General features: G+C 35.8%; 1 protein-coding gene across 2 annotated transcripts in view; it reads left to right on the top strand.

The window, feature by feature from the left end:
- The first annotated feature begins 10 nt into the window (after nt 1–10).
- LOC127854248 (uncharacterized) overlaps nt 11–24,429 on the top strand; it is a 46,199-nt gene continuing 21,780 nt past the window's right edge. The window contains exons 1-3 of one of the 2 annotated variants that reach the window (XM_052389271.1): nt 11–83; nt 21,538–21,603; nt 22,900–23,145. In XM_052389271.1, the coding sequence (XP_052245231.1) occupies nt 21,567–21,603; nt 22,900–23,145 (283 nt within the window). In that variant the 5' untranslated portion in view covers nt 11–83; nt 21,538–21,566. Of the gene's footprint in view, nt 84–5,013; nt 5,106–21,537; nt 21,604–22,899; nt 23,146–24,429 lie in introns of those variants that run through there. The other variant, XM_052389270.1, reaches the window with a different exon arrangement.

Here is a 24,429-nt window from a genome sequence, read left to right as displayed (position 1 = left end):
AAATTTAATCAAAATTTATGCGGTTAAAGACATCTGCTTAAATCGGCTTTTGCATAACATGGCTATGTTACTCTACTTTACACGTGAGTAGTTCAGCGGTAATACAATTGAACCGTATTCTATGTTATTTCTGTTTTATTTGATTTGAGATGCAATAAGGTTAATTTGGATTTTTTCTATTTTGCGAATAAATTTAGGCCAAATGTAAGGGTCTATGGGCGCCTTAAACCAGTTTAGACTCTATCATTTACATTGACGGTTTAGAGGCGGTGACCTATATGCGGAGTGTTATTCCTTTTTGTGTATCGTGTTATTGGTCCTTAGTCATATGTAGGCATAATTTTGATCTAGTAGTGGCGATTGCATTTACCTGCTTCTGGTGGGACGGGAGTTTCACTTTATTTATGGCAATTATGTATTGCTGACTACTAGACAGATAATGATGACAACAACCGCTATCAAAGATATTATAGCTGTGCCTGCCTCCCAGTCAGACTAATCAAATATTAGAGGAGAGTTGCTAGGATAACGAATTGTATTTTCATTAGCGAATCTCATAATTTAATATGCGTTATTATAACGTGTATGCGCCTTGTCAGACGTACACAGGGAGGGCAAGGCTGTGTTTACAGCCTTTTGTCCAACAAATCGGAAAGTGACCAACACGCTTATCCTATATGTAACAAGTATATTTTTTTTAAATAAATATGGCATACCGGTAAAAACCCACATAACATAGACACATGCGGATACACTTCGTGGACCAATGGTATTTTTTTTGATAAATATGGTATAACACACTCGTAAAAGAGACCAATGCGGATACACTAAATGGGCCAATTATTTAAAAAAGCGAGATTATACGATTTTTATCTGTGTTAAATTTTAATATATTGATAAAAAATATGTTACAACAACACAAAATAGGCAAGTAAAATATATATATATATATATATATATATATATATATATATATATATATATATATATATATATATATATATATATATATATATATATATATATATATATATATATATATATATATATATATATTTGTGCAAGAAATAAACTTGTTGAACAGTCTCCAATACAAAATTTATACGAAAGGTACAACTTAAAATGTCAAACTTCTCTCAAAATATATATTATAAATTGAATATGTTGCCACAGTTATCAAGGAATCAGAATCACTGCAAACAGTGCACCAACAAGTCTGGAATAATATGGAATGAACAAAATTCATAAAATAATAACAACAAATAACAGTAAACATGATACCCATGAATAAAGCAATACAAATGGCCACCATGGTGTTTCCCTCCCGAACTGCCAGCGTTTTAATACATGTAATAGCTGCTAGCCGAATACCTCTGCCTCGGACTTTTCAATGCGCGAACTCCCTGATGAGCGTTGGAGGACTCGACGGCTCATTACAACAGTCGAGAAGCTGAATTACTTAAGGGCGCCCTACAACTATAGTTGCATGGGCGTAGTCGTTCATCCTTGCCTAAAAGTATACTCAGTTCTCACTTGTGCCCGCTGAGGTAATGGTAGGTAGTTTGACCCTTTCGACTTTGGCTTCAGCACTGAATACATGGATCATTGAATGTGCTGATAAAAGTGCCGAGACTATGGAGGCCTCAGTGTGTCTTGCAGTATAGTCGCCTCCAGGGATCAGGCAGTGAACTGTGAGTATGGTGGTTGATGCTGTAGAACGGTGTTCATACAGCTACATCCAGTGATCCCTATATGCAGACACTCCTGTTAATGATTCAATCTGGAATCGCATAGTGTTTTTAAATATCGTCGTGTTTTTAGGTTTCATGCAAAGGATAACATCCGTATGCTGCCATTCATACGGTGTTCATAAATAAGAACGCGGTCTTTTTGAACGTGGTTTATTTTACGTCGACATTGAACACCGGTTGAAAATAAAAACGAACTACATTTAATAACCATATATTTTGTGTACATCAGTGCTCAAAATCAGTCAGGAACTCCCCCCAGACACTGCTCCATATAATTCCAAATAAACATGGGTCGGGTAACATAATCCTATAACTATCTCTATTAAATAATGTACAATTTCGGTTGGCAATAAAAGCCTCTTAACCCTTAGCCAATATCTGATTGATTAGGGTTTGAAGAAATTTATTTCAGCTTTCTACATTAAAAACTCATAAGTAACCTTATTTTATGACAGTTTGTACATGCAAATGGGAGAACCATGTCAGCAATTTTTAAACATGTACAATTTACCAATTACTGATGTAATTGGAATAATGAAACACATCTGTCTCATAACTTTAAACATTTCTCGTAATTACCATCGCTGAACAATACGTCATTATTTTCAAGTGATATCTTTATCACTTCATTTGCCCTAAAAAGGTGGAGAATATACTCACACTAAAACTCTTTGAGGACAATTGTCTGTCACAAAAAAGATAAAACTGTTTTCCATTAAAAAACGTAAAAGGCACGTTCAATCCCAGATGAGCTTACATCTCATGAGACCAATTTGTAATTCAAACACTTTACTAAATGTAACTTCATTTAAGCAATACAAACACAATTGTGATACCACTTTTTGTAAACAATTATAAAGTTTGGCCAATGTTTTCGTCTTCCTTATAAAATTATAGAAGCAGTTACATTAACGATAGGGAAAGCTCTAGGATCATTAAAGGTATATGGGGGCTTTAAACAGAAGCTGGGTGGAGAGCTGGCCAAGTCATGTGACCTTCCAATAATTTAATAAATCTAGGGAACAGAGCTAAGGCATAGACTTGTCTCCTTTATATTAAATTAATAAAATATTACATGCAAATATTATATGACTATCCTCAGTTGCAGTTTAAGAAAATGTTTGCTTGGACTCCAAAATGTCGATTTGAAAGCATATTGATATAAACAAAATTAAATAAAATTGCATTTTGAAAATAAATGCATCTATAGATAATATTAAAATCCTTACCATCAGAGTTGCCAGGCTTGTTTTATTATCGTATGATGTTCACCAAGATTGCTGAAGAGTCTGTCTGTTAATTTAAGATCCACAGCCTCTTGCTGGTACTCCCTGGCCTGGCATAACATCAAAGAAAAACAATACATATTTGCATGAGCCTTGTATACTATCGCTAATAGTCATAGAAATAAGCAGTTAGACCAAGCCTAACGGAATTCTTATATAATATGAAAATGTAGAAAAAATGTTACAAGCCTGCACAATGAGAATCTGAACAATCCCTAATACAAATTTACCAGAGCACAGCCTGCCAATCTTAATCTCTGCACTAGAACATATCAACATATTCTCTGATTGCACAATTTGCAACATAAATCATACTGAGCACACATCTGCCGCAGGTCTTAATTAGACATATTAAAATATCAAGAGGCAACAATTTGTTGGTTTGGTTTCCTTTTTATTTTTCAAAAAAGTGTGATCACACAGTTATCCATACATATAATATGTTCCGCATCGTGCAGGATTGTCCTAGACATGCTCACTAGGGAGTAGTCTGCAAATAGACGTATGTTAGACTTTAAGCTTTCTGGCAGGTCATTGATATGGCAGGGAAACAGCAGGGGAGCTAACGCTGTGCCTTGAGGTACACTGGAGCCTACAGTAACATGGCGGGACTTCTCTCCTTCAAACAGCACACACATTTCTCAGTGGGTAAGGCAGTTTGATATATGTTTGAGTATTGGACCGCGGATGCCTTAGTTATTAAGCTTCAGCAGAAGGAATTGCTGTGGCACTGTGTCGAAGGCCTTACTAAAAGCTAGTATTATGGTGTTAATATTTTTGATCTGGTCGTTGTATCCAAGCAAATATTACGGTTGGTTAATACTCTGTGCGTGTTCAAGTGGTTAAAGATATGGCGGCAGATTATATGTTCTGATAGTTCAGAGAGCACGCAGGTGAGTGACACTGGTTTGTAGTTTTCTAGGAAGTGGTGATCTCCATTCTCCATTTTGCAAATACTGGGACATTATTTGCTTCACTCCATTACTTTGGACGCTCGCCTGTGTTTACTGACCGCAGGAAAATGTCACTAATTGCTTGTGTTGTCATCACAGCACAAGCCTGCAGGACTCTGGGTGTCTAGACCAGCTGCTTTTCGGACGTTGATGTTATTGAGCAGCATGAGTACACCATCTTCCCCTCTATGTAGCGGAGGGCTGGTGTTGTTAGCGAGTTGCAAAGCTGGTCGATTTATGCTGTTTTTGTGAAACCCAACCAGAACTGATTTATAAATAGTTTTGCCTTGCTAATGCTATCTGTGATGAGGTGTCCGTGCTCTCTTAATAGAGCAAGTCCAATATTGACTTCGTTCCAGGATTTGACGTACTTCCAAAATGGTTTTAAATGGTTGTTTTGAAGGCCTTTCTCTATAATTTTGTTGATATAGGTCCATTCATATTTGCTTATCTCTCTCTTGGTTTCCTTCTGGCATTTTGGTAGTTATCCCAATCATTGGATTTTCTTGCATTTGTAGAGGCTCGCCTTGCGTTTCAGTCGACGTTTTATGTTTCTGGTGATAGATGAAGAGCAGTTATCGAAGGTCTTCATTTAAGATGGTATGTTTGACTGGACGGCTTAGTAAACTTGGATTTCAATGTGTCCTAGATATGGAGGGCGCTGGCGTTATTTTTGTTCAACTGTACCGCCCGTTTGGATATGTATGTGACACATTACAATTTTAAATTTGATGATTTCGTACACATATATTTTTCATATAAGCTTGTTATACTTCAAAAATAATATTTTTGCACATGTTCATTACAATATGAAAAAAACGTGAGCTTATCCTTATCATAATACCTATCCTAATCGTAGCACCCAAATTTGTTCGATCAGTTTGTGAAACAAGTGGCTTAAACTTCGACAAATTGATTAAAATGGAGCGTCAAAGGTACACGCTCGACAGCTCGCTGTAAAGCACTCTTACATTGCTCTTTGGTTTATTAAATCCCTGAGGCCTAGTTCGACCAGATCTACATGTATTAGACCGATTCGACGTTTGGCCCGATTGGACCCGTGAAATCGCGGGAAGTTCCTGCAAGAAAGTCCATCTTGAAAAGGTTTGACAAAGGTAAATAACATTAATATTTGGCAGTATAAATCATTCTTAAAGCTATTATCCACATTATTATGTAACAGTTGCGCATATTTGTATTACAAAGTTTATGTTCAGGCAATAAAAACGTTCACACCCAGAAGTATTCATTGTTTTGGACAAACATTTTCGGATATCGAAGGGAGAGAAGTAAAACAAAAAGCCAATTTCTGTTAGTTCTTTCTGTACAATGGTAGGTGAAGCAACCAAAATAAATGCCAGTCTGTTTTGAGTTAGTTCTGGCTTCCATAAGGAAAAGAATAAATGAATAAAACAAGTCCTTTGCACTACACAATTTAACACAAAAATTAATACACCCACACTTTCCACGCCGATGATGTGATGTTGTTCCTATGCAGCATAATTTTTGTGGGCTTTTAATGGTGTCTAAAGGATCAACATGGCATACATGAGCACTTTTTATTTAAATCTAGAATTTGATAATATCGCATTCACATTAAAATTTAGAAGTTTGTTTCAGATTTCAAATTTAAATGTGCTCATTTCAGAAATCAACAAAATATATATAGTTGTTTAGTTATTTATTCTAAGTTTAAAACACTTTGCATGTCTAAATAAATGTTTTGACAATAGTTTGCCTGAAATACACTATTTCCACGGAGATTACACCATGTTGCAATCACTTGTTGTCTAACTAACGCTCTATTGGTCATTGTCGTCTCGGGTACTACTTTATGTACCTTGTGTACGGTAAATATACTAACACATACCGGGGAATTCTAATGCTAAATTGGTCCTTGTGGCTTGTCAGCTATTTTTAAAATTCTGTTCATATTTATGTCAATATTCTTTAAAATTACCTCTATATCTATATCATCGAAACTCCTGCTCAAAAAGAATGTTAAGAAAGGTTGTTTTTTTTCATAGAGAATTTGGTTTCGTATTCAGTAGCGCATTTTATCAAAATTTTAGCGGGAATATTACTTGGGTACAGTCTAACTAAATTGGCTGGGTATGTGTTAGTATACTTTCTGTACCCCAGGTACATTTACACTACACAATGCGTGTTTTTTGCATACATCTCGCATCACCGGGATCGATGCAACGTGACAAATCGCGGTTATCCCAGCGACAAGAAAATTAAGGTGATGTCTCGGGTCACAGTGACCATCGCGCAATGTATCTCGCTTTAAGGCAATCAACGCTAATAACCGCGAACCACGGTGGTTCACCTTTTTTGCAATTTGCGTTGGAGGTTACACTTACATGTAACATATACACTAACATAATATATTGCAATAATAAAGCTTTTGTTGTTGTTGTATACAATGGGCGAAGGAGCTAAAATACTCCTTCCTTTCACACATTGTTGTTGACTACCAAAAAGTAGAATTATGCTATAATTATTTATTTTCTGTTTCAGGCTCCAATGGGGATAACTCATGTTACTCGCGTTACTTTCCGAGCGTTGTACATACAGTGCTCCAGCTAGCAATAAATAGAGGGGCGCTGCGCCCCTTAAAAATTTGCCCTTTTAAAAGCGCCCCTCTATTTTTCTGTCAAATGCCCTTTTGGTCTTTAAATTCCTGTTTTCAGGCCGTATAAATCGCCAGAAACATCAACATGAATACACAGATAACACCCATACCAGTACATGACTGCTGGGGGCGTATTAAGTCAACACTTTGTGAACAAACAAGCTTAAGGGCATGGTTTTATCCGAACACTAATTAGCCTTGCTGTGAAAGATTATCTCTGAGGTCACGCTTGGTTAGGCACAATCACACTCGAATGAAATCAAACTCAGCACAATTGATTTTTTTAAACTTCTGAATTCTTTGGCTATGATTTTTGTTTGCAAAAATAGTGATTTTTAATTCAAAATACGTATTAAAATTTGAAAATTAATCATCTTTTTTTTAATGCGAATATGCGGTTAACTTTAGTCCGAAATTAAGGCATGGAAGAACATATTTGTGTTTGGATTTTATTTCTGAACTTTAAAACACTGTCTGTTTTCAATCATGATGAATTTTAACATGAATAGAAGCAGACAGTTGTTATTTCAACAAATAAAGAGCTTGTTTGGAAGGCGGATTTATCTCTCTGGGAGTAAAATGTAATTTTGATATTGTCATTATTTTCGTGACCTAACAAAACTGTCAACCTTGTTGACATTAGATGAAATAACATGTTGTAAAATAAATATATCCTGTTATTAACAATAACAATGTTTCATTTCAATCTCCAGACTAAATGCTACTTCATGGTGACATTGATCATTGTTTAGACTTTATTCAATAAGACAATATAGATTTTTGTTTTAATTAATATTATTGTGGACAAACATTGGCTCAAAGTTATTTAAAGCAACGAATTTAAGTGGTGACAGTCAGAACGTTTTTTTGACCCAGTGAAATCCCTGAATTTATTTCATGTTTTCTTTGTTCTTCTACAAGGCCACTGATGTTGAAACTGGAACCTGAAAGATTAACATGCAGTTCAATGATGATAGGTGATAAAAAACAGCAAAATCTCTCCCCCCCCCCCCCCCACACACACACACCTGAAAGAAATATGATATCTACATCAGGGTTTGCCAAAACCGTCAGGACCAACAAGTGATTTAAGATAATCGGTCCGACTGACCAACACAATCGGATGAAAAATGGTTTTAAAAAGATCACTCAAAGTGTATAATATGCTATTGGATTTATAGAAGGTAAATGCGTTTTGTTCAACTTCTGTCAAAATCCTTTTTTTATGTCCCCCACTATAGTAGTGGGGGACATATTGTTTTTGCCCTGTCTGTTGGTTGGTTGGTTGGTTGGTTTGCGCCAACTTTAACATTTGCAATCACTTTTGCAATATTGAAGATAGGAACTTGATATTTGGCATGCATATGTATCTCATGGAAATGCAGATTTTTAGTGGTGAAAGGTCAAGGTCATCCTTCAAGGTCAAAGGTCAAATATATGGGTCAAAATCGCTCATGTAATGTACACTTTTGCAGTACAGGCTTTTTCCGCCCTATGCCACGGGTCCGAAATTCGGCCCCATTCCCAATGCAGATCTGGTTGTTTTTTTCCCAATTGAAAAAAAAAATCCCAATTCAAAAAAAAAAAAATTTTTTTTTTTTTTTTTTTTTTTTACCCTTAAAATATATAAGTTGACCTGATCCTGTGTAGAAAATAGAAAGTATTGCATAATTAAATTATCTGTTGCCTTGAATTTGTTTTAAAAACTGTAAAATATGTTAATGATTATTTAAGACTTTCCTTATTTTCCTCAAAATCCGGCGCTTCGCGCGATTTTTTTTCACCTCAAAAAAGGCCAAGCCTTTTCCCCAAATTCAGATTAAAAAACCTTCACTTATCACACATGTTCATAATATTTTGTAAAATTTTAATAATAAGTTATCCAAATAGTCGTTATTTACCAGTTAACGGCTTCTTTGAAATATAAGAAACACTGTTTACATGCGATAATTTTTCCCAATTGAGCCAATTTTGCGATTAATTTTTTTCCCAAAATGGGGGTTTTCACGACGCGAAATTCCCAAAATTCCAGTGTGGCGTTTTCCCAAAATGGAGCGGAAAAAGCCTGCAGTATTTCAATATTCAAGATAGCAACTTGATATTTGGCATGCATGTGTATCTCATGGAGCTGCACAATTTGAGTGGTGAAAGGTCAAGGTCATCCTTCAAGGTCAGGTGTTAAATATGTGGCCAAAATCGCTCATTTTATGAGTACTTTTGCAATATTGAAGATAGCAATTTGATATTTGGCATGCATGTGTATCTCATGGAGCTGCACATTTTGAGTGGCAAAAGGTCAAGGTCAAGGTCATCCTTCAAGGTCAGAGGTCATATATATATGGCCCAAATTGCTATTTTTATGAATACTTTTGCAATATTGAAGATAGCAACATGATATTTGGCATGCATGTGTATCTCATGGAGCTGCACATTTTAAGTGGTGAAAGGTCAAGGTCATCCTTCAAGGTCAAATATATGGGTCAAAATTGCTCATGTAATGTCACTTCTGCAATATTGAAGCTAGCAATTTTATATTTGAAATGCATGTGTATCTCATGGAGCTGCACATTTTGAGTGGTGAAGGGTCAAGGTCAAGGTCATCCTACAAGGTCAAAAGTCATATAGGGGGACATTGTGTTTCACAAACACATCTTGTTTGTTACCTTCATTTTGATGTTTTTATGTTTAAAGTTGGATTAGAATTGACTATCACATGCGAGTTCAAAATCAACGGTCTTTGTTTAAAAAGCAATCGGGTGCGTCCGCCATTTTGTTTGTTCCATTTAATTTCTCCACAACAAAAACCACATGAAAACTTGTTTCAACAGGCATTTGTGAGCATTTCTGTTAAATACCGTAGGTTTCCACGTATAGCGCGCTCCCGTGTATAGCGCGCAGGCTGTTTTTTTTAAATGCAAAAATGGAGAAAAAATATTTAAAAGACAATAAAACCACCAAATCAAACCGAAAATGGCCGCCATTTTTCTATTGCACAATCCAATAATCCGGGGCATTGGAAAGCTTAATTAAGCATTCAAAATAGGAAGCGTCATTATGATTACGAGCATGGGTTGCATAGCACTATACTTTTTTTACAATTTTTTTATTTTCTAGCAAAAGATTAACAGTCCACGTGCATTTCATGAAAACGTGAGAAAATAAGAATTAGTGTTCATCGTGTGATTTTTCCTCGGGGAAAGCATGGGCATTACCGGTTAATTTGAATGTGGCATGGGAGACAGGGATACACTTGTTGAGGTACACCACTGTTCAACGTTCAATATATATAAACCCAAAATGCAATTGCATATCTTCACGTTCTCATGCAGTTCTTCACGATCTCAAGTGTCAATTAGTTTCTCAAATGTCAATAAGCGTCTTAACAAGTCGTGGCACATATAACTCAATAACATCTGCCAATTACGAAGTGCAAAATGACCCCCTTTCACACCTACCGTTACCCGCAAAAAAGACCTCGTTTGTACCTACCCTTGCCTGCTATTCGGAATGTTGACAACAATCCCCATCGGAATTCATCAATAAAGAAGTGTAAAAACACAAACAAAGAAATGTCCGCAAGTTTATTCAAACAAATTTATTTTTGACCAAAACTTCTTCTACCGCATTCATATCTACCAGTAGCGACTTCTTGTTTCGACAATGGCCCCTCAGTCTGTACGATTACAGGGTGGTAGTTTTCTGGAAAAAAAACATGGCGGCCATTTTGATTTTTTACGATTACAGGTATACAACATATTTTTTACCAATATAGCAGCCAGGATAGTGTTGTATCAATGTATAGCGCGCACCAGCTTTTTAATTTGAATTTTGGAGGTAAAACACTGCGCGCTATACGTGGAAACCTACGGTAGTTTCATTATTATATTGTTCTGGGAAGGATATATTTTAATTGACATACCAACAATTTCTGAAATCAAACGATGTTTTTCCACCCAATGTACTATATTTCTGATAATTTAAAACTCGAACATGTGTTAATTTGTTGTTGATAGATTGTAGCATTATGTATTGTGTTATTTCAGACAACAAGAATGGATGGTGGTAATTATCATGGGCCTTTCTATCAAGTAATAGGTGTGAAAGACATTAATTTAATTGAACCTGGAAATCAACCACCTCAGCTAAGAGAAAATATTTTAACAATAGGTGTTATTTTAGAACTTGGGAAATTGGCTAATAAACAGAAATTGAAGTCATCCAAAGTAGTGTGAATGGGTGTGTGCAATTAAGTCAAACTTGATTGGTTGTCACCCTAACTTTTTAAGAACACGGATTTGTAGAGCTGTGGAGGCTAAAAACAGTTTGACATGCCTTTGGTCAGAGCTCCAGATAAAAATTTGGTTAAATTCTTATTTACTCCCCATTTTAAAAATGAATTCTTATTTTAAGCCCTATTTATAAAAGTAATGATTTTTCAAAAATATATTGCCAAATAACTGTGTATTCATGGTTTTTGACACATCAATCATTTCAAATTTTGGTTTATAGTCTTGGAAAAGCCTGGCTTTCCTTTTGTTTTTTAACTGCTTTAGATTCAGTAATTTACGCAAGAGCTTATACATTCATCAATTATTGACGAAACCATGCTTTGGGTATTTGGTTCATGAGAATCTAATTGAAAGAATGCATGCAGCGTGGATTTTTGAAACTGAAATGGCTTGTTTTGCCTTCCACGCTTCGATACACCGCTTCGGTCGGCCATTTTGATTTTTTATGTAAAACGCTTACTGACACTTCGGCTAAGGTCATAATGGCCTGTTGGTCGCCGTTAAAGTCATATCAAAAACTATATTTAACATTTAATTTTAATGACATTTTGAATAGGTATACAGTATATTACTTGTGTATAAAAATTACAATAAGTGCAATTAAAAGGTACAATAGCAGTAATGACTCGCCTGCAATACTAGGAGAACAGACCGTTTTGCCATTCGACTGTTCTTAGGTGCGGCTCTGTTCCTCACAGCAAACGCTTGAGTGACGTTGACTTTAAGTTTTTATTGAGCGCATAAATGAGTCAGAATTGGGATGAAATGTTTACCGTATATAATTTGCTACTGGAACTTTTACGCATGTTCGAAAATTTCAAATTCGTGTTTTATTTTTTCAACGCGTAACTTTACGCAAAGATTTTAAATCAAAATCGTTATTTAAGAAAATTAATTCATTTTTACGCCTTTACGCATGTTATCTGGAGCACTGCCTTTGGTTTATATGTGGTTTATTATTAATATAATAATTGTTTCATTATATCGACTTTGGACATGTTTTTATTGTATTTTAATTTGATCAAAACCAATTAACACCTAAAAGGTACTCTCTTTTGTTATGTTTTGCAGTTATAGTTTAGAGGGACAGTGGGGCTGACAGAAACTGATTCGGACTGACAAAAATTTCAAGTCTGTCAATCCAAATGACTGACAGATTTTTCAAGTTTTGGCAAACCCTGCTACATATCTCTTATGTGTGTAGTCGGATGCTAGCCCAAGTCGGTTATGAAATTGGCTACTAAGTTGTTTTCCTTAGCGCCAATGTAGATAGAAATATATTTATTATAATTTCATTACACAAAATGAGGAACAGCATACAATTGGTGAAAGCTTCCAATGCACTAATGTTTACATTTCAAAAGTATTTAGTATAACCAAAGTATATACCTAAGTATATTTATAACCAAATGCCCTATTTTCCAAAATTACGCGTGAAATGTGCCCTTTTTGAGAAAGCTCCCCTCTATTTTGAAAAGCTGGCTGGAGCACTGACATACATTCACAATGCTTTATATGCCGGAATTAAATTACTGTTCTATTTTTATAGTAATCCAGACGATTTATTTACATGCTAACGCAGTGTAACTAACTGTTAACAGATATTCACTTTCATTTTTACCGGTTATCAGAACATGACTGCGTTTGATGCAATAAAACATTTTTTGTACATGATTGTATTGCATTCAATCTAAATTTAAATTTGGTTGTCCAATGAAAGCTGTGTTCCATAGACAGGGCCCTTGCTACACTTTGGGGGATTTTGGCCGGGCCCTTAGAGGGGGGAATTCCGCGTCGTTTTGGGCGAAAAGGGGAATTTTAGAAGATCTTTTCACCAACCATTCAACACCTAAAATTGCTATATTTTAATGTGATTAACATAAATATACATTTAATCAAAGGTTAGTAGCACGATACTGCAGCTTGCAACATAGGTATAAAAGTAAAAAAAAACATTTATTTTTTTTTTGGAGGGGGGGAATTTTTAGCTGAAATAGGGGGAAAAGTATACTTTTTCATGGGGGAAGCCGCCAATATTAGGCGGTAAAGTGCAAAACCAGGGCCCTGACAATGCACTTTACTCTTTACACTTCTGAAAAATGGCTTAGGCATATGGTTGTGTTTATGAAATTCTTAAACATATTTATGGTCATAGATGTGTAAGATTTTTTTTCGTAAGTGATGTTGTAATTATATTGGATTATGGGATAAATGTGAACATTATAGTGTTTAATCTACTATTATCTAGTAGGGCAGAGGGGCATGGTGCATGACTTAAAAAAAGGGCATTTCACATGGCAATTCTCTTACAAAGGGCACATTGGGTGTTTTCAACTTTTTGAAACTTTTAATCACAGTTTAAAACTAAAATTTATACATTTTAAATATAATTTTCGTAAAAATTCATGTGAACTGTTTTCTGTTTAAACGCAGCTGTTGTGTTGACATGTGAATTTATTATTATATTTTTGGAAAACATTCAAATCGAATGCAAAACATTAAAATGTAACTGATCATGGCAGCTCTAAACTGAAAGTTAACTTTCGGGATGTTTATGACTAGCGTGCATCTGATTTGCGCATTGACGTCACATTTATATTGAACGCTCTCATCATTTTCAAATGAAAAGGTTAAATGAACCAGGGACGTACACAAACACACGTGCTTCTATACGTAACTGAATGAACTAAATAACACGTGTTTTGTAATGCCTTTAATAAATGCCACTTTCAAACAATCTTGTCTGTATTCATTAATTATCCCCACGCTTTTTGAAAAGCATTGGGATACTGTGGTTATCTCCGCCGTCCGTCCGTCCTGGCCACTATCTCCTCCTACACTATTAGCACTAGAAACTTACACACATCAGTGATTTTTTTTGCCCAAAATTACCGCCGATATTTGGCTGCTTCCCAATTGCAAAAAATGATGTTTTTTCCCAAAAATCTGACCAAAATTTCCCAAAAGTTACCAAATTTTCCCAATAAAGCCAATAAAATAACAATGTCATTTAGTGTTAATTTTGTACAACGAGTGCCAATCCAGCTTGTTGAGTCGTCGCCAAACGACAACTGATCTACGTATTGTTCGCGAATGTAGCCGAATATGATTTTACGTTGCTATCAACACATCTCTATATTGTGGAGGATACCGATGATAGTCGATGTATCCCGATTGTTAACGCCTGTTTTTACACACGCTCAAGATGGCGGCAAGAAGACGAGAAATTTGCAATGAGCAGCAAAAATGATAAATAACATTCAAATTAACTACGGATATCATATGGTTATTAGGGAATAATTTAATGCGTGTGTCATTTAACACAAAATACGACGTTTGAGATAAAAAAACAACAAATATTTATTAGAAATCTTAACAGTGAATGTGCGGAAATCAGTGTTGGAAAATTGGAGTTAGTCTAATCACAAAGTTAAAGCATTTAAGATTAGTAACGTTCGAAAAGGAAAAGACACAAAAATGATTTGATTTATATGTTAGTGGATCTGTGTATAATCAGATTCATATGCATATTCTGCTTTATTATGTTTTTCAAGCTGTACAGTTTGCTAAAATAGCATGGAACTGAGGATGTCAAGTGCAAGATATGGAAAGGTAAACAAATGAAATATATTGTTTTAACTCTATTTAATACATCATTTACACAGCAAGAACACTAAAGCGTGTTTGTTAATATTAACAAATGTTTTCACCTTTATATATGATATTGAATTCGAAAAATTGCTGAAATAAATTCATACTCTAAAACTTAAATAGGTTATGATTAAATGATATATTTAAGAATTTATAGATTATTGCAGGTTTAATATGCATGTGGAAGCATATTAACTAACTTGTATTCATTGTAAGAAGACATTAAAGCAACACTTTATTTAAAATATACAAATGCTGTTGAACATGAACTTACATGTAGCAACTTTAATTCTGTTCTTATAATCATATATAATGTTTCCCAATTTCATGGTTTATCGTGCTATTTTTCCCAATTTCATTGTTTATCGCGCTAATTTTCCCAATCCAAATGACACAAGCTGTAACAAAAAAAAAGCAAACAAATCACTGCACATGGTAGCTATGAGCATATGTGCGACCCTGCACCATTTGGAATTTTGAGCTGACCCCTGGGTCAAAAGTTATGGGGGTTGGGGTGGGGTCGGGTCAGAGATTTTCACTCATTTCTTAAGGTTATTTTACATAAACCTCTTTACTTCTACACGGATTTACTTCAAATTGATACTGAACCTCTCTTATGACAATACGGTCAATCTCAACTATGCATGGCCTCATTACCAACCCTGGGGTGCAATGCCCACATAGACCACACCCACCAAAAATTGCCTTTTACAATAATTTCTTAATTTCTACACCGATTCACTTCAAATTGATACTGAACCTCTCTTATGACAATACGGTCAATCTCAACTATGCATGGCCCTATAACCAACCCTGGGGCGCCCCGCCAACATAGGCCACACCCACCCAAAATTGCCTTTTACTATAATTTCTTCATTTCTGCACCAATTCAATTCTTATTGATACGGAACTTCTCTTTTGACAATACAGTCAATCTCAACTATGAATGGCCCCATTACCAATCCTGGGGCGCCCGGCCCACATAGACCACACCCACTCAAAATTGCCTTTTACTATAACTTCTTCATTTCTCCACCGATTCACTTCTAATTGATACTGCATGCACTTCTCTTATGACAATACGGTCAATCTCAACTATGCATGGCCCTATTACCAACCCTGGGGCACCCTAGGTCAAACATGCGGCGTGGGGTTACGCGTCAGCCTCTGCCGCGCCATTTCCAGTTAATGATACATTGAACAAAGAAAGTTTCAAACAGCGTTAAATATCTGCATGTTCCTTGTGACAATGAGAGTCAAACGAACGGCGGTACATGTTTATGCAGGTTTGCCTCTCATACCAGGTAGTCATTTAATAACAAAAAAAAATGTTATACATGTACATGCAAATAAAAGTTCTTTAAAATCGGCGAGGATTTGACTTGTAATAGACAGTTTTCAAAACTCGGCTAATCTTTAAGTAATAACAATCTATACCGTTACGGCCCTTGTGTCTTACAAATATTCTAGTAAAAACAAAAAATTTCGGATCATTTTCAGAATTACAATATGTAACGACTTGATTATCCCCACGCTTTTTGAAAAGCGTGGTGATATTGTGGTTATCTCCGCCGTCTGTCCGTCCTGGCCACTATCTCCTCCTACACTATTAGCACTAGAACCTTGAAACTTACACATGTGGTAGCCATGAGCATATGTGCGACCTTGCACTATTTGGAATTTTGATCTGACCCCTGGGTAAACGTTATGGGGGTTAGGGTGGGGCCGAGTAAGAGATTTTTACTCATTTTTTATACACCCGTTTTTCAAAACGGGACGTATTATAGTTTCACCCTTGGCGGGCGGCCGGCGGCGTCCACAGCAGTGTCCGCTCTCTAATTCAAATAGTTTTCATCCGATCTTCACCAAACTTGGTCAGAAGTTGTGTCTAGACAATATCTAGGTCAAGTTCGAATATGGGTCATGCCGGGTCAAAAACTAGGTCACGGGGTCACTTAGTGCATTTCAAGGATTTAGCATGGTGTCCGCTCTCTAATTGAAGTAGTTTTCACCCGATCTTCACCAAATTTGGTCAGAAGTTGTGTCTAGATGATATGTAGGTAAAGTTCGAATATGGGTCATGCGGGGTCAAAAACGAGGTCACATAGTGCATTTCAAGCATTTAGCATGGTGTTCGCTCTCTTATTAGCTCATCTATTTTTTGAAAAAAAAATTATGAGCTATTGTCATCACCTTGGCGTCGGCGTCTGCGTCGGCGTCCGGTTAAGTTTTGCGTTTAGGTCCACTTTTCTCAGAAAGTATCAATGCTATTGCATTCAAACTTGGTACACTTACTTACTATCATGAGGGGACTGGGCAGGCAAAGTTAGATAACTCTGGCGTGCATTTTGACTGAATTATGTGCCCTTTTTATACTTAGAAAATTGAAAATTTTGGTTAAGTTTTGCGTTTAGGTCCACTTTTTTCAGAAAGTATCAATGCTATTGCATTCAAACTTGGTACACTTACTTACTATCATGAGGGGACTGGGCACGCAAAGTTAGATAACTCTGGCGTGCATTTTGACAGAATTATGTGCCCTTTTTATACTTAGAAAATTGAAAATTTTTGTTAAGTTTTGTGTTAAGGTCCATTTTATTCCTTAAGTATCAAAGCTATTGCTTTCATACTTGCAACACTTACTAACTACCGTAAGGGGACTGTGCAGGCAAAGTTATGTAACTCTGACTGGCATTTGGACGGAATTATGGGCCCTTTATACTTAGAAAATTGAAAGTTTGGTTAAGTTTTGTGTTTTGGTCCACTTTACCCCTAAAGTATCATAGATATTGCTATCATACTTGGAACACTCTCAAACTATCATAAGGGTACAGTAAAAGGACAAGTTGCATAACTCTGGATGTCATTTTTACGGAATTATGGCCCTTTTTTGACTTAGTAACTTTGAATATATGGTTAAATTTTGTGTTTCGATCCACTTTACTTCTTAAGTATCAAGGCTATTGCTTTCAAACTTCAAATACTTTCATGCTATCATGAGGTTACTGTACCTGGCAAGTTGAATTTTACCTTGACCTTTGAATGACCTTGACTCTCAAGGTCAAATTATTAAATTTCTCTAAAATTGCCATAACTTCTTTATTTATGATTAGATTTGATTGATACTTTGACAAAACTACTCTTACCTGACATACCACAATAGACTCCACCCAAACCATCGCCCGTGCCCCCCCCCCCAACCCCCCCCCCCCTATTTTTTATTTTTTTTTTTTTTTTTTAAGATCATCTCACAAATGACCACCACACCCTCACACTATACCCCCCCCCACCCCCTCCCCAATTTTTTTTTTAAACGGTTAAAAAACAAAACTATTTATTTTGATTATTTTATGTTTGAAATACCGTCCAACCATCGCACCCAAGAATCCCCCCCCACCCCCCCCCTCCCCCCACCCGAATCCCCCCCCCCTATTTTTTTTTTTTTTTTTTTTTTAAGATCATCACACAAATTACCACCACACCCTCACACTATACCCCCCCCACCTCGATTTTTTTTTTCCTTTTTTTCGCATTTTTGGAAGAAAATGTAATAAATGTCCACACCCCCACACAGTGCACCGCTCTTCACTCCACCCCTCCCTCCTTTGTGATTGAAAATGAGAGTCCCTTCACCTTTAAAAAGAAAATAGATGAGCGGTCTGCACCCGCAAGGCAGTGCTCTTGTTGAAGTAGTTTTCATCTGATCTTCACCAAATTTATTCAGATGTTACATCTGAATTATATCTAGGTCAAGTTCAAATATGGGTCATGCCAGGTCAATAACTAGGTCTCAAGGTCACTTAGTGCATTTCAAGCATTGAGCATGGTGTCCAAAACCTTCGAACGGGCGTATCTTGTGACAGTTTGGCACTCTTGTTTAGCTTATTTTACATTAACTTCTTCATTTCTAGACCGATTGACTTTAAATTGATACTGAACCTCTCTTATGACAATACGGTCAATCTCAACTATGCATGGCCTCATTACCAACCTTGGGGCGCCCCGCCCACATAGACCACACCCACCCAAAATTGCCTTTTACTATAATTTCTCATTTCTACACCGATTCACTTCAAATTGATACTGAACCACTCTTATGACAATACGGTTAATCTCAACTATGAATGGCCCCATTACCAACCCTGGGGCCCCCCGCCCACATAGACCACACCCACCCCAAATTGCCTTTTACTATAATTTCTTCATTTCTACACCGATTTTCAAATTTATACTGAACTTCTCTTTTGACAATACAGTCAATTTCAACTATGCATGGCCCCATTACCAACCCTGGGGCGCCCTGCCCACATAGGCCTCACCCACCCAAAATTGACTTTTACTATAACTTCTTCATTTCTACACCGATTCACTTCTAATTGATACTGAACTACTCTTATGACAATACGGTCAATCTCAACTATACATGGCCCCATTACCAACCCTAGGGTGCCCCTGGGTCAAACATGCGGAGTGGGGATATGCTTTGGCCTCTGCCGCGCCATTTCTAGTTTAGGTAATTTTTATGTCCCCCACCACTATTGTGGGGGACATACTGTTTTTGCACTGTCTGTTGGTTTGTGTGTTTGTTTGTTTGTTTGCCCAAACTTTAACATTTGCAATAACTTTTGCAATATTCAAGATAGCAACTTGATATTTGGCATGCATTTGTATCTCATGGAGCTGCATATTTTGAGTGGTGAAAGGTCAAGGTCATCCTTCAAGGTCAAAGGTCAAATATATGGGTCAAAATCGCTCATTTAATGAATACTTTTGCAAGATTGAAGATAGCAAATTGATAGCAACAGCCTAACCAATTACCGGCAATAATTATAACTCACACTTTTATTACACTATTTGACCTTTTCTTAATTGAGGATCATGTATCAAATATTCAGTTTAGGCTGTAGTTTCAACCAGCAATTTTTTTCCTTCTTTATAAAGTACCCGGAAAAGGTACTTTCCCAAATGAAGAAAAACTACAAAATTCCAATTGCAGTCTAAAGAATTCCCAAAAGGAAGAAGACTTTCATTAATTTTGTTCCAGTAGTGCATTATCTGCAAGTTAACAATTAAAATGAGCACTGAAACTGAGCACTGAAACTGAACATTTGAAGCCAAAATGAATGTAAATTAATATTTGAGTTTATTTGTGCTTTTGATACCAAGCAATTAAAAAGGCACAAATAATTTCCAATTTGGAAATTTCACAACGCAAATTTTCCCAATTTCAGGTTCTTCACGCCAATTTTTCCCCAATTGTTATGGTACAGGTACAGGTGCTTTTCCCAGTTGGGGAAGAAAAATCGCTGGTTGAAACAGTATTAAGAGTCTAATGGACTCGCCGTTAACTTCTTTTGCATGAATCACTTATCACTTTGATGTTAGTATGCAACTTATTATTTGTACATGCTTTATGAAGTTTTCAGCATAATTAATTAATTTCCAAATTTGGATAAAAATTACTTGATTTTTCCCAATGTGTCCGGTAACGGTACCAGTCTCAAAGTGGTGAGTAAAACAAACACTGTGACAATAAATACAGACAATCATGTGTATATTTGAAGCTAGATTTTTTTGAAAGTCACTTGAACAAAATTATTTGAATATGTGTTTGGGATTACACTTGTATTATAATTGTACATTTGAAATTACTTGTGTCAATTGTTTGTTTGTTAACCATTTTATGTACACGTAATACTAATAGTCATTTTTATGCAAATCATGAAATACTAACAACTGAATCAAAGTTAAATTAAGGTGTACACTGATCTCAATTGCTCTAGCCATATACATAATTTTTGATTATACGGTAATTTTAAATGATGACATTCCTAAATGTAGTATACCACAAATGAGTGAAATGGGCCAGCAGAGAGTGATTATCACAAAAAACTATTTTTGGTGTTGATTAACAATGGACTTGTCTGAAATGAAGCATTAACGATCCTTTTATTTTTAATTGGAATGGTGATCATATATCCAGAGCTCCAGATAAGGGTCGTATTTTCGTAATTACGAATTATTTTCAAGTTCGTTACGTATTTATTTTAAAATCTTGTCGTACCATTAAGAATGACAAAATCAAGTTACGAATATTATTTTTACATCGGTTCGTATCGAATTTTATTGAGTTCTTTTCGCGTATTAAAGATCTTTGCGGTGCTTATATAGAATGGTTATCGGGTTTGTTTAACAATGCGCATTTTTTCCAATAAAAGCGGCGTATGCAGTCTATCTGTCAAAAAACAATGGCGGCGCCCAAAGAGCGTCCTAAAAAACTGCAAAGCGTCCAAAAACACGCTTTTAACATATTGTACGCAAAGTGAGCCAAAGTTAAATGTTTAGAAAGACATTATAGAAAAGATCTTATACGATGTTGTATGTTCAGTTGCCGACACAGTCGGAAAAGCTAAACAAAAACGCGACACGACGGGTCAAAACTTAAACTCACAAAAAAACATTGAACGAGTGGAAGGGACAAGTCCCGTGGCTAATCGTTGAAAAGATTGAATGGGAGACCCGTTTGAATTGTAAAACATGTAAAAATTCATCTAAGGCATGGAATCTAAGCACGGTTTGGGCAAATGAAGGTATTTGAAAAATAAAATTGTATAATACTGAAAAGACACTGTTGAACTCGTATAAATAAAGTTGCTAGTATGTTTATTTTGATTTTTTTTGCATGAAAATAACCATTATTATTTATTTTTAGGTCATTAAGAAAAAATAAGAATTATTTTCCAAAACTTAGTAGTAACGTTAAAAATAAAATTTCAGAGTTAAGAATTCTTTTTGAAAATCTGGTAGTAATTTAAGAATTTCACAAAACCTTATCTGGAGCTCTGTATATCTAAACAAATATGGGGATGGGCGTTTAAAAGGCCGGGAATGTGCATCAAATGGTACAAATCTGGTATGATTTATTGGGTGCTAAGCATTCAAATTATAGTGATATATTAAATGTTTCAGGTACGGACTCTTGAGAAGATAACTCTGCCATGATCAACATATTTGGAAAACTGTACACATTGTTGAGTAAGTGCAGGACTCTGAATTCAGTGTTCTCAAGAGGCTAGTGTGTGTTAAACAAGCCACTAAAATATTGATTTCAAATGATATTTATCAACCTGATATAATTATTGATATCAGGTGAGGAAGCATTTATATCTGTCAATGTTTGGAGGTAAGACTGACAACTTATTACATGTACGCAGAATAAACTATGAAGTCTTCATTTTTGGAAAAAATGAATGACATTCCACAGGAAAAAGCGTTTGATACCAAGATGTAGTACATCTTATACACCCAAAAGAAACGCGAAACAAATGTTGTAGGGATTATATTTAATTGATGCTTTTAAAATGGGGGCATAGTCTAAGACACCTTTATAAAAGAACAGAAAAACAGTTTATTGCCCTATTGTTTTGTACTATACATGTATCAGGATTGGTACTATTTATTCTAAGCCTCACCTGATATATTACACAATGACAGGGCAGTAACTGGTTATTCTTAATTAAACATGGTATTCACTTTAATGAAACATTTAAATTACTTGTATTTATTTGAGTCAAAGCAGTCACATGCAGATATTTTTAACATGTTTGAAGTTTCCAGTCATGAAGTCATGCATACAAATTGTTTGCATAATCATTCTTTCAAGTGTGTAAAGTATCATCCCAGATTAGCCTGTGCAATTTTCACAGGCTATTAAATCAGGGATAACACTTTCTGTTTTCATGCTCCCCGAAATAAAATTTCGGCGGAGCATATAGTTGCCAGTTTGTCTTTCCTTACTTACTTCCTTCCGTCACACTTTTGCTACCGTTTCTCATAGCGCCTTCAATACTTTACCAATCGCTTTCATATTTGGCATGTAGGTACAATGCATGGACCTCTACCTTTTGATGAGGTTTGAGGTCACTGGGGTCAAGGTCACCGAGGCTAATAATAGACTTCCTTCTGTCACACTTTTGCTACCGTTTCTCATAGCGCCTTCAATACTTTACCAATTGCTTTCATATTTGGCATGTAGGTACCTTGCATGGACCTCTACTTTTTGATGAGGTTTGAGGTCACTGGGATCAAGGTCAAGGTCACGGAGGCTAATAATAGATTTGTTTAGGTGTTTATTTACACATACATTGACAAAGCGCATCATAGGGGAGCAATCATCAGTTTCACTGATATTCTTGTTTATGTTTTTTTTAAAGGCTGTGTCTTCTGAAAAAAATCTTCTAGACAAAAATCCAGTCTCGACTTAAAGTGTTTAATGCATTCAAGTGTGTATTGTATCATTGCCATGACAACAAATGTTGTTGTTGACTAAAGGGCGACCACAGGCGGGTCCTGTGAATGATGCTGCAGCAGAAACACCAACAGAAAAGACCCACTTGGACCCAACGAGGCAACACGACACATTGGAAGATGGTCCAGCTGATGGGGCATCTGGCGGGCTTGTCGAGGATTGTGCCCTGACTAAAACTGGCACCGAGAGCGGTGTGCTTGACCCTACCATCTCTAATCTAATGACAGAGTCTACCACTAGTGCAGACTGGGAACACATTCAGCCTTTAGGTTATAACACATTCCAGTGTTTTTTTCCTTAAAATTTGGGTCCAGTATTCTGCCCCATTCCCAATGGGAAAAAGTATACATGTATACTTTTCCCAAATGGGACCTAAAAAAATCCGAACTGAAAATTTCCCCCAAAAATAAAATCTCCCATCCAGCCTTAAAAGTTGAACCAAAGTAATGCTGAAAACACTTTTATTATCAATTTATTTTTAAGAATTTTTTAGCAAAACAGCAACACCACTAATTTCACAATTTAAGTCAAATTAGTTATTGGCTGTACCAGGTGTTTTTTTCCACTTTTTGGGAAGATAGCCCATGGCTTTGGAATTGGGAATTTTATCGGCATTTTCATGAAATTGGGAATATAAATTCATTAGCCTTTTTTCCACACAAAAAGTTCACTGATTAGGGAAATACTAAATTTGATTTAACACTTTATAAAACTCTTTATAATCATTCAAATTAAAAAAAAATAATCATATAATATTTTGTTAGATGTAATTGAATTAAAATTGAGATAAAATACACATAAGACTTCTTTCTAAAAAAAAAAAAAAAAAAAAATTTTTTTTTTTTTGGCAATTGGGAATTTTTTGCCACATTATGGGAAAAAAGTATTCTTTTCGGGATTGGGAACATAGCCGAATTTCGGCTATAAATTCGGGCAAAAAAAACCCCTGTGTACTGCTCAAACGTTGATCAAATTGATAGTTTATACTTTGCTAAATGATGACTATAATATAATAATAATAACAAACACAAAACAAGAGATGTAAATGTCCTTTATATAAACTCTTGGATTTTAATACTTTTGAGAAATTATTTGATATTCATCATAATGGTGTAATATTTGTTTAAAGAAGGATTCACACACATTTATCTCTATGGGAAATTTAATCCAGCACAGAAGTCATTTAATGCACTGTTGATGATTTTTCATCTAAAATGTATTATTTATTGTCAGTGTAGCTAAAATAATTCATGTATATGCTCTTTTTTATGCCCCCGAAGTGTGGCATATAGTTTTTGAACTGTCTGTCAGTCTGTCTGTCTGTCAGTCCTAAAACTTTAACATTGGTCATAACTTTTGCAATATTGAAGATAGCAACTTGATTTTTGGGATTCATGTGTATCTCATGCGGCTGCACATTTTGAATGGTGAAAGGTCAAGGTCATCCTTTGAGGTCAAAGGTCAAATATATGGATTCAAAGCGACGCAGAAGGGGGCATTGTGTTTCTGACAAACACATCTCTTGTTGTTTATTTTTATGTCCCCGGTAGGGT

This window comes from Dreissena polymorpha, chromosome 12 (genome assembly GCF_020536995.1).
Source record: "Dreissena polymorpha isolate Duluth1 chromosome 12, UMN_Dpol_1.0, whole genome shotgun sequence".
NCBI lineage: Eukaryota > Metazoa > Mollusca > Bivalvia > Myida > Dreissenidae > Dreissena > Dreissena polymorpha.
This window is presented reverse-complemented; position numbering and strand designations above follow the sequence as displayed.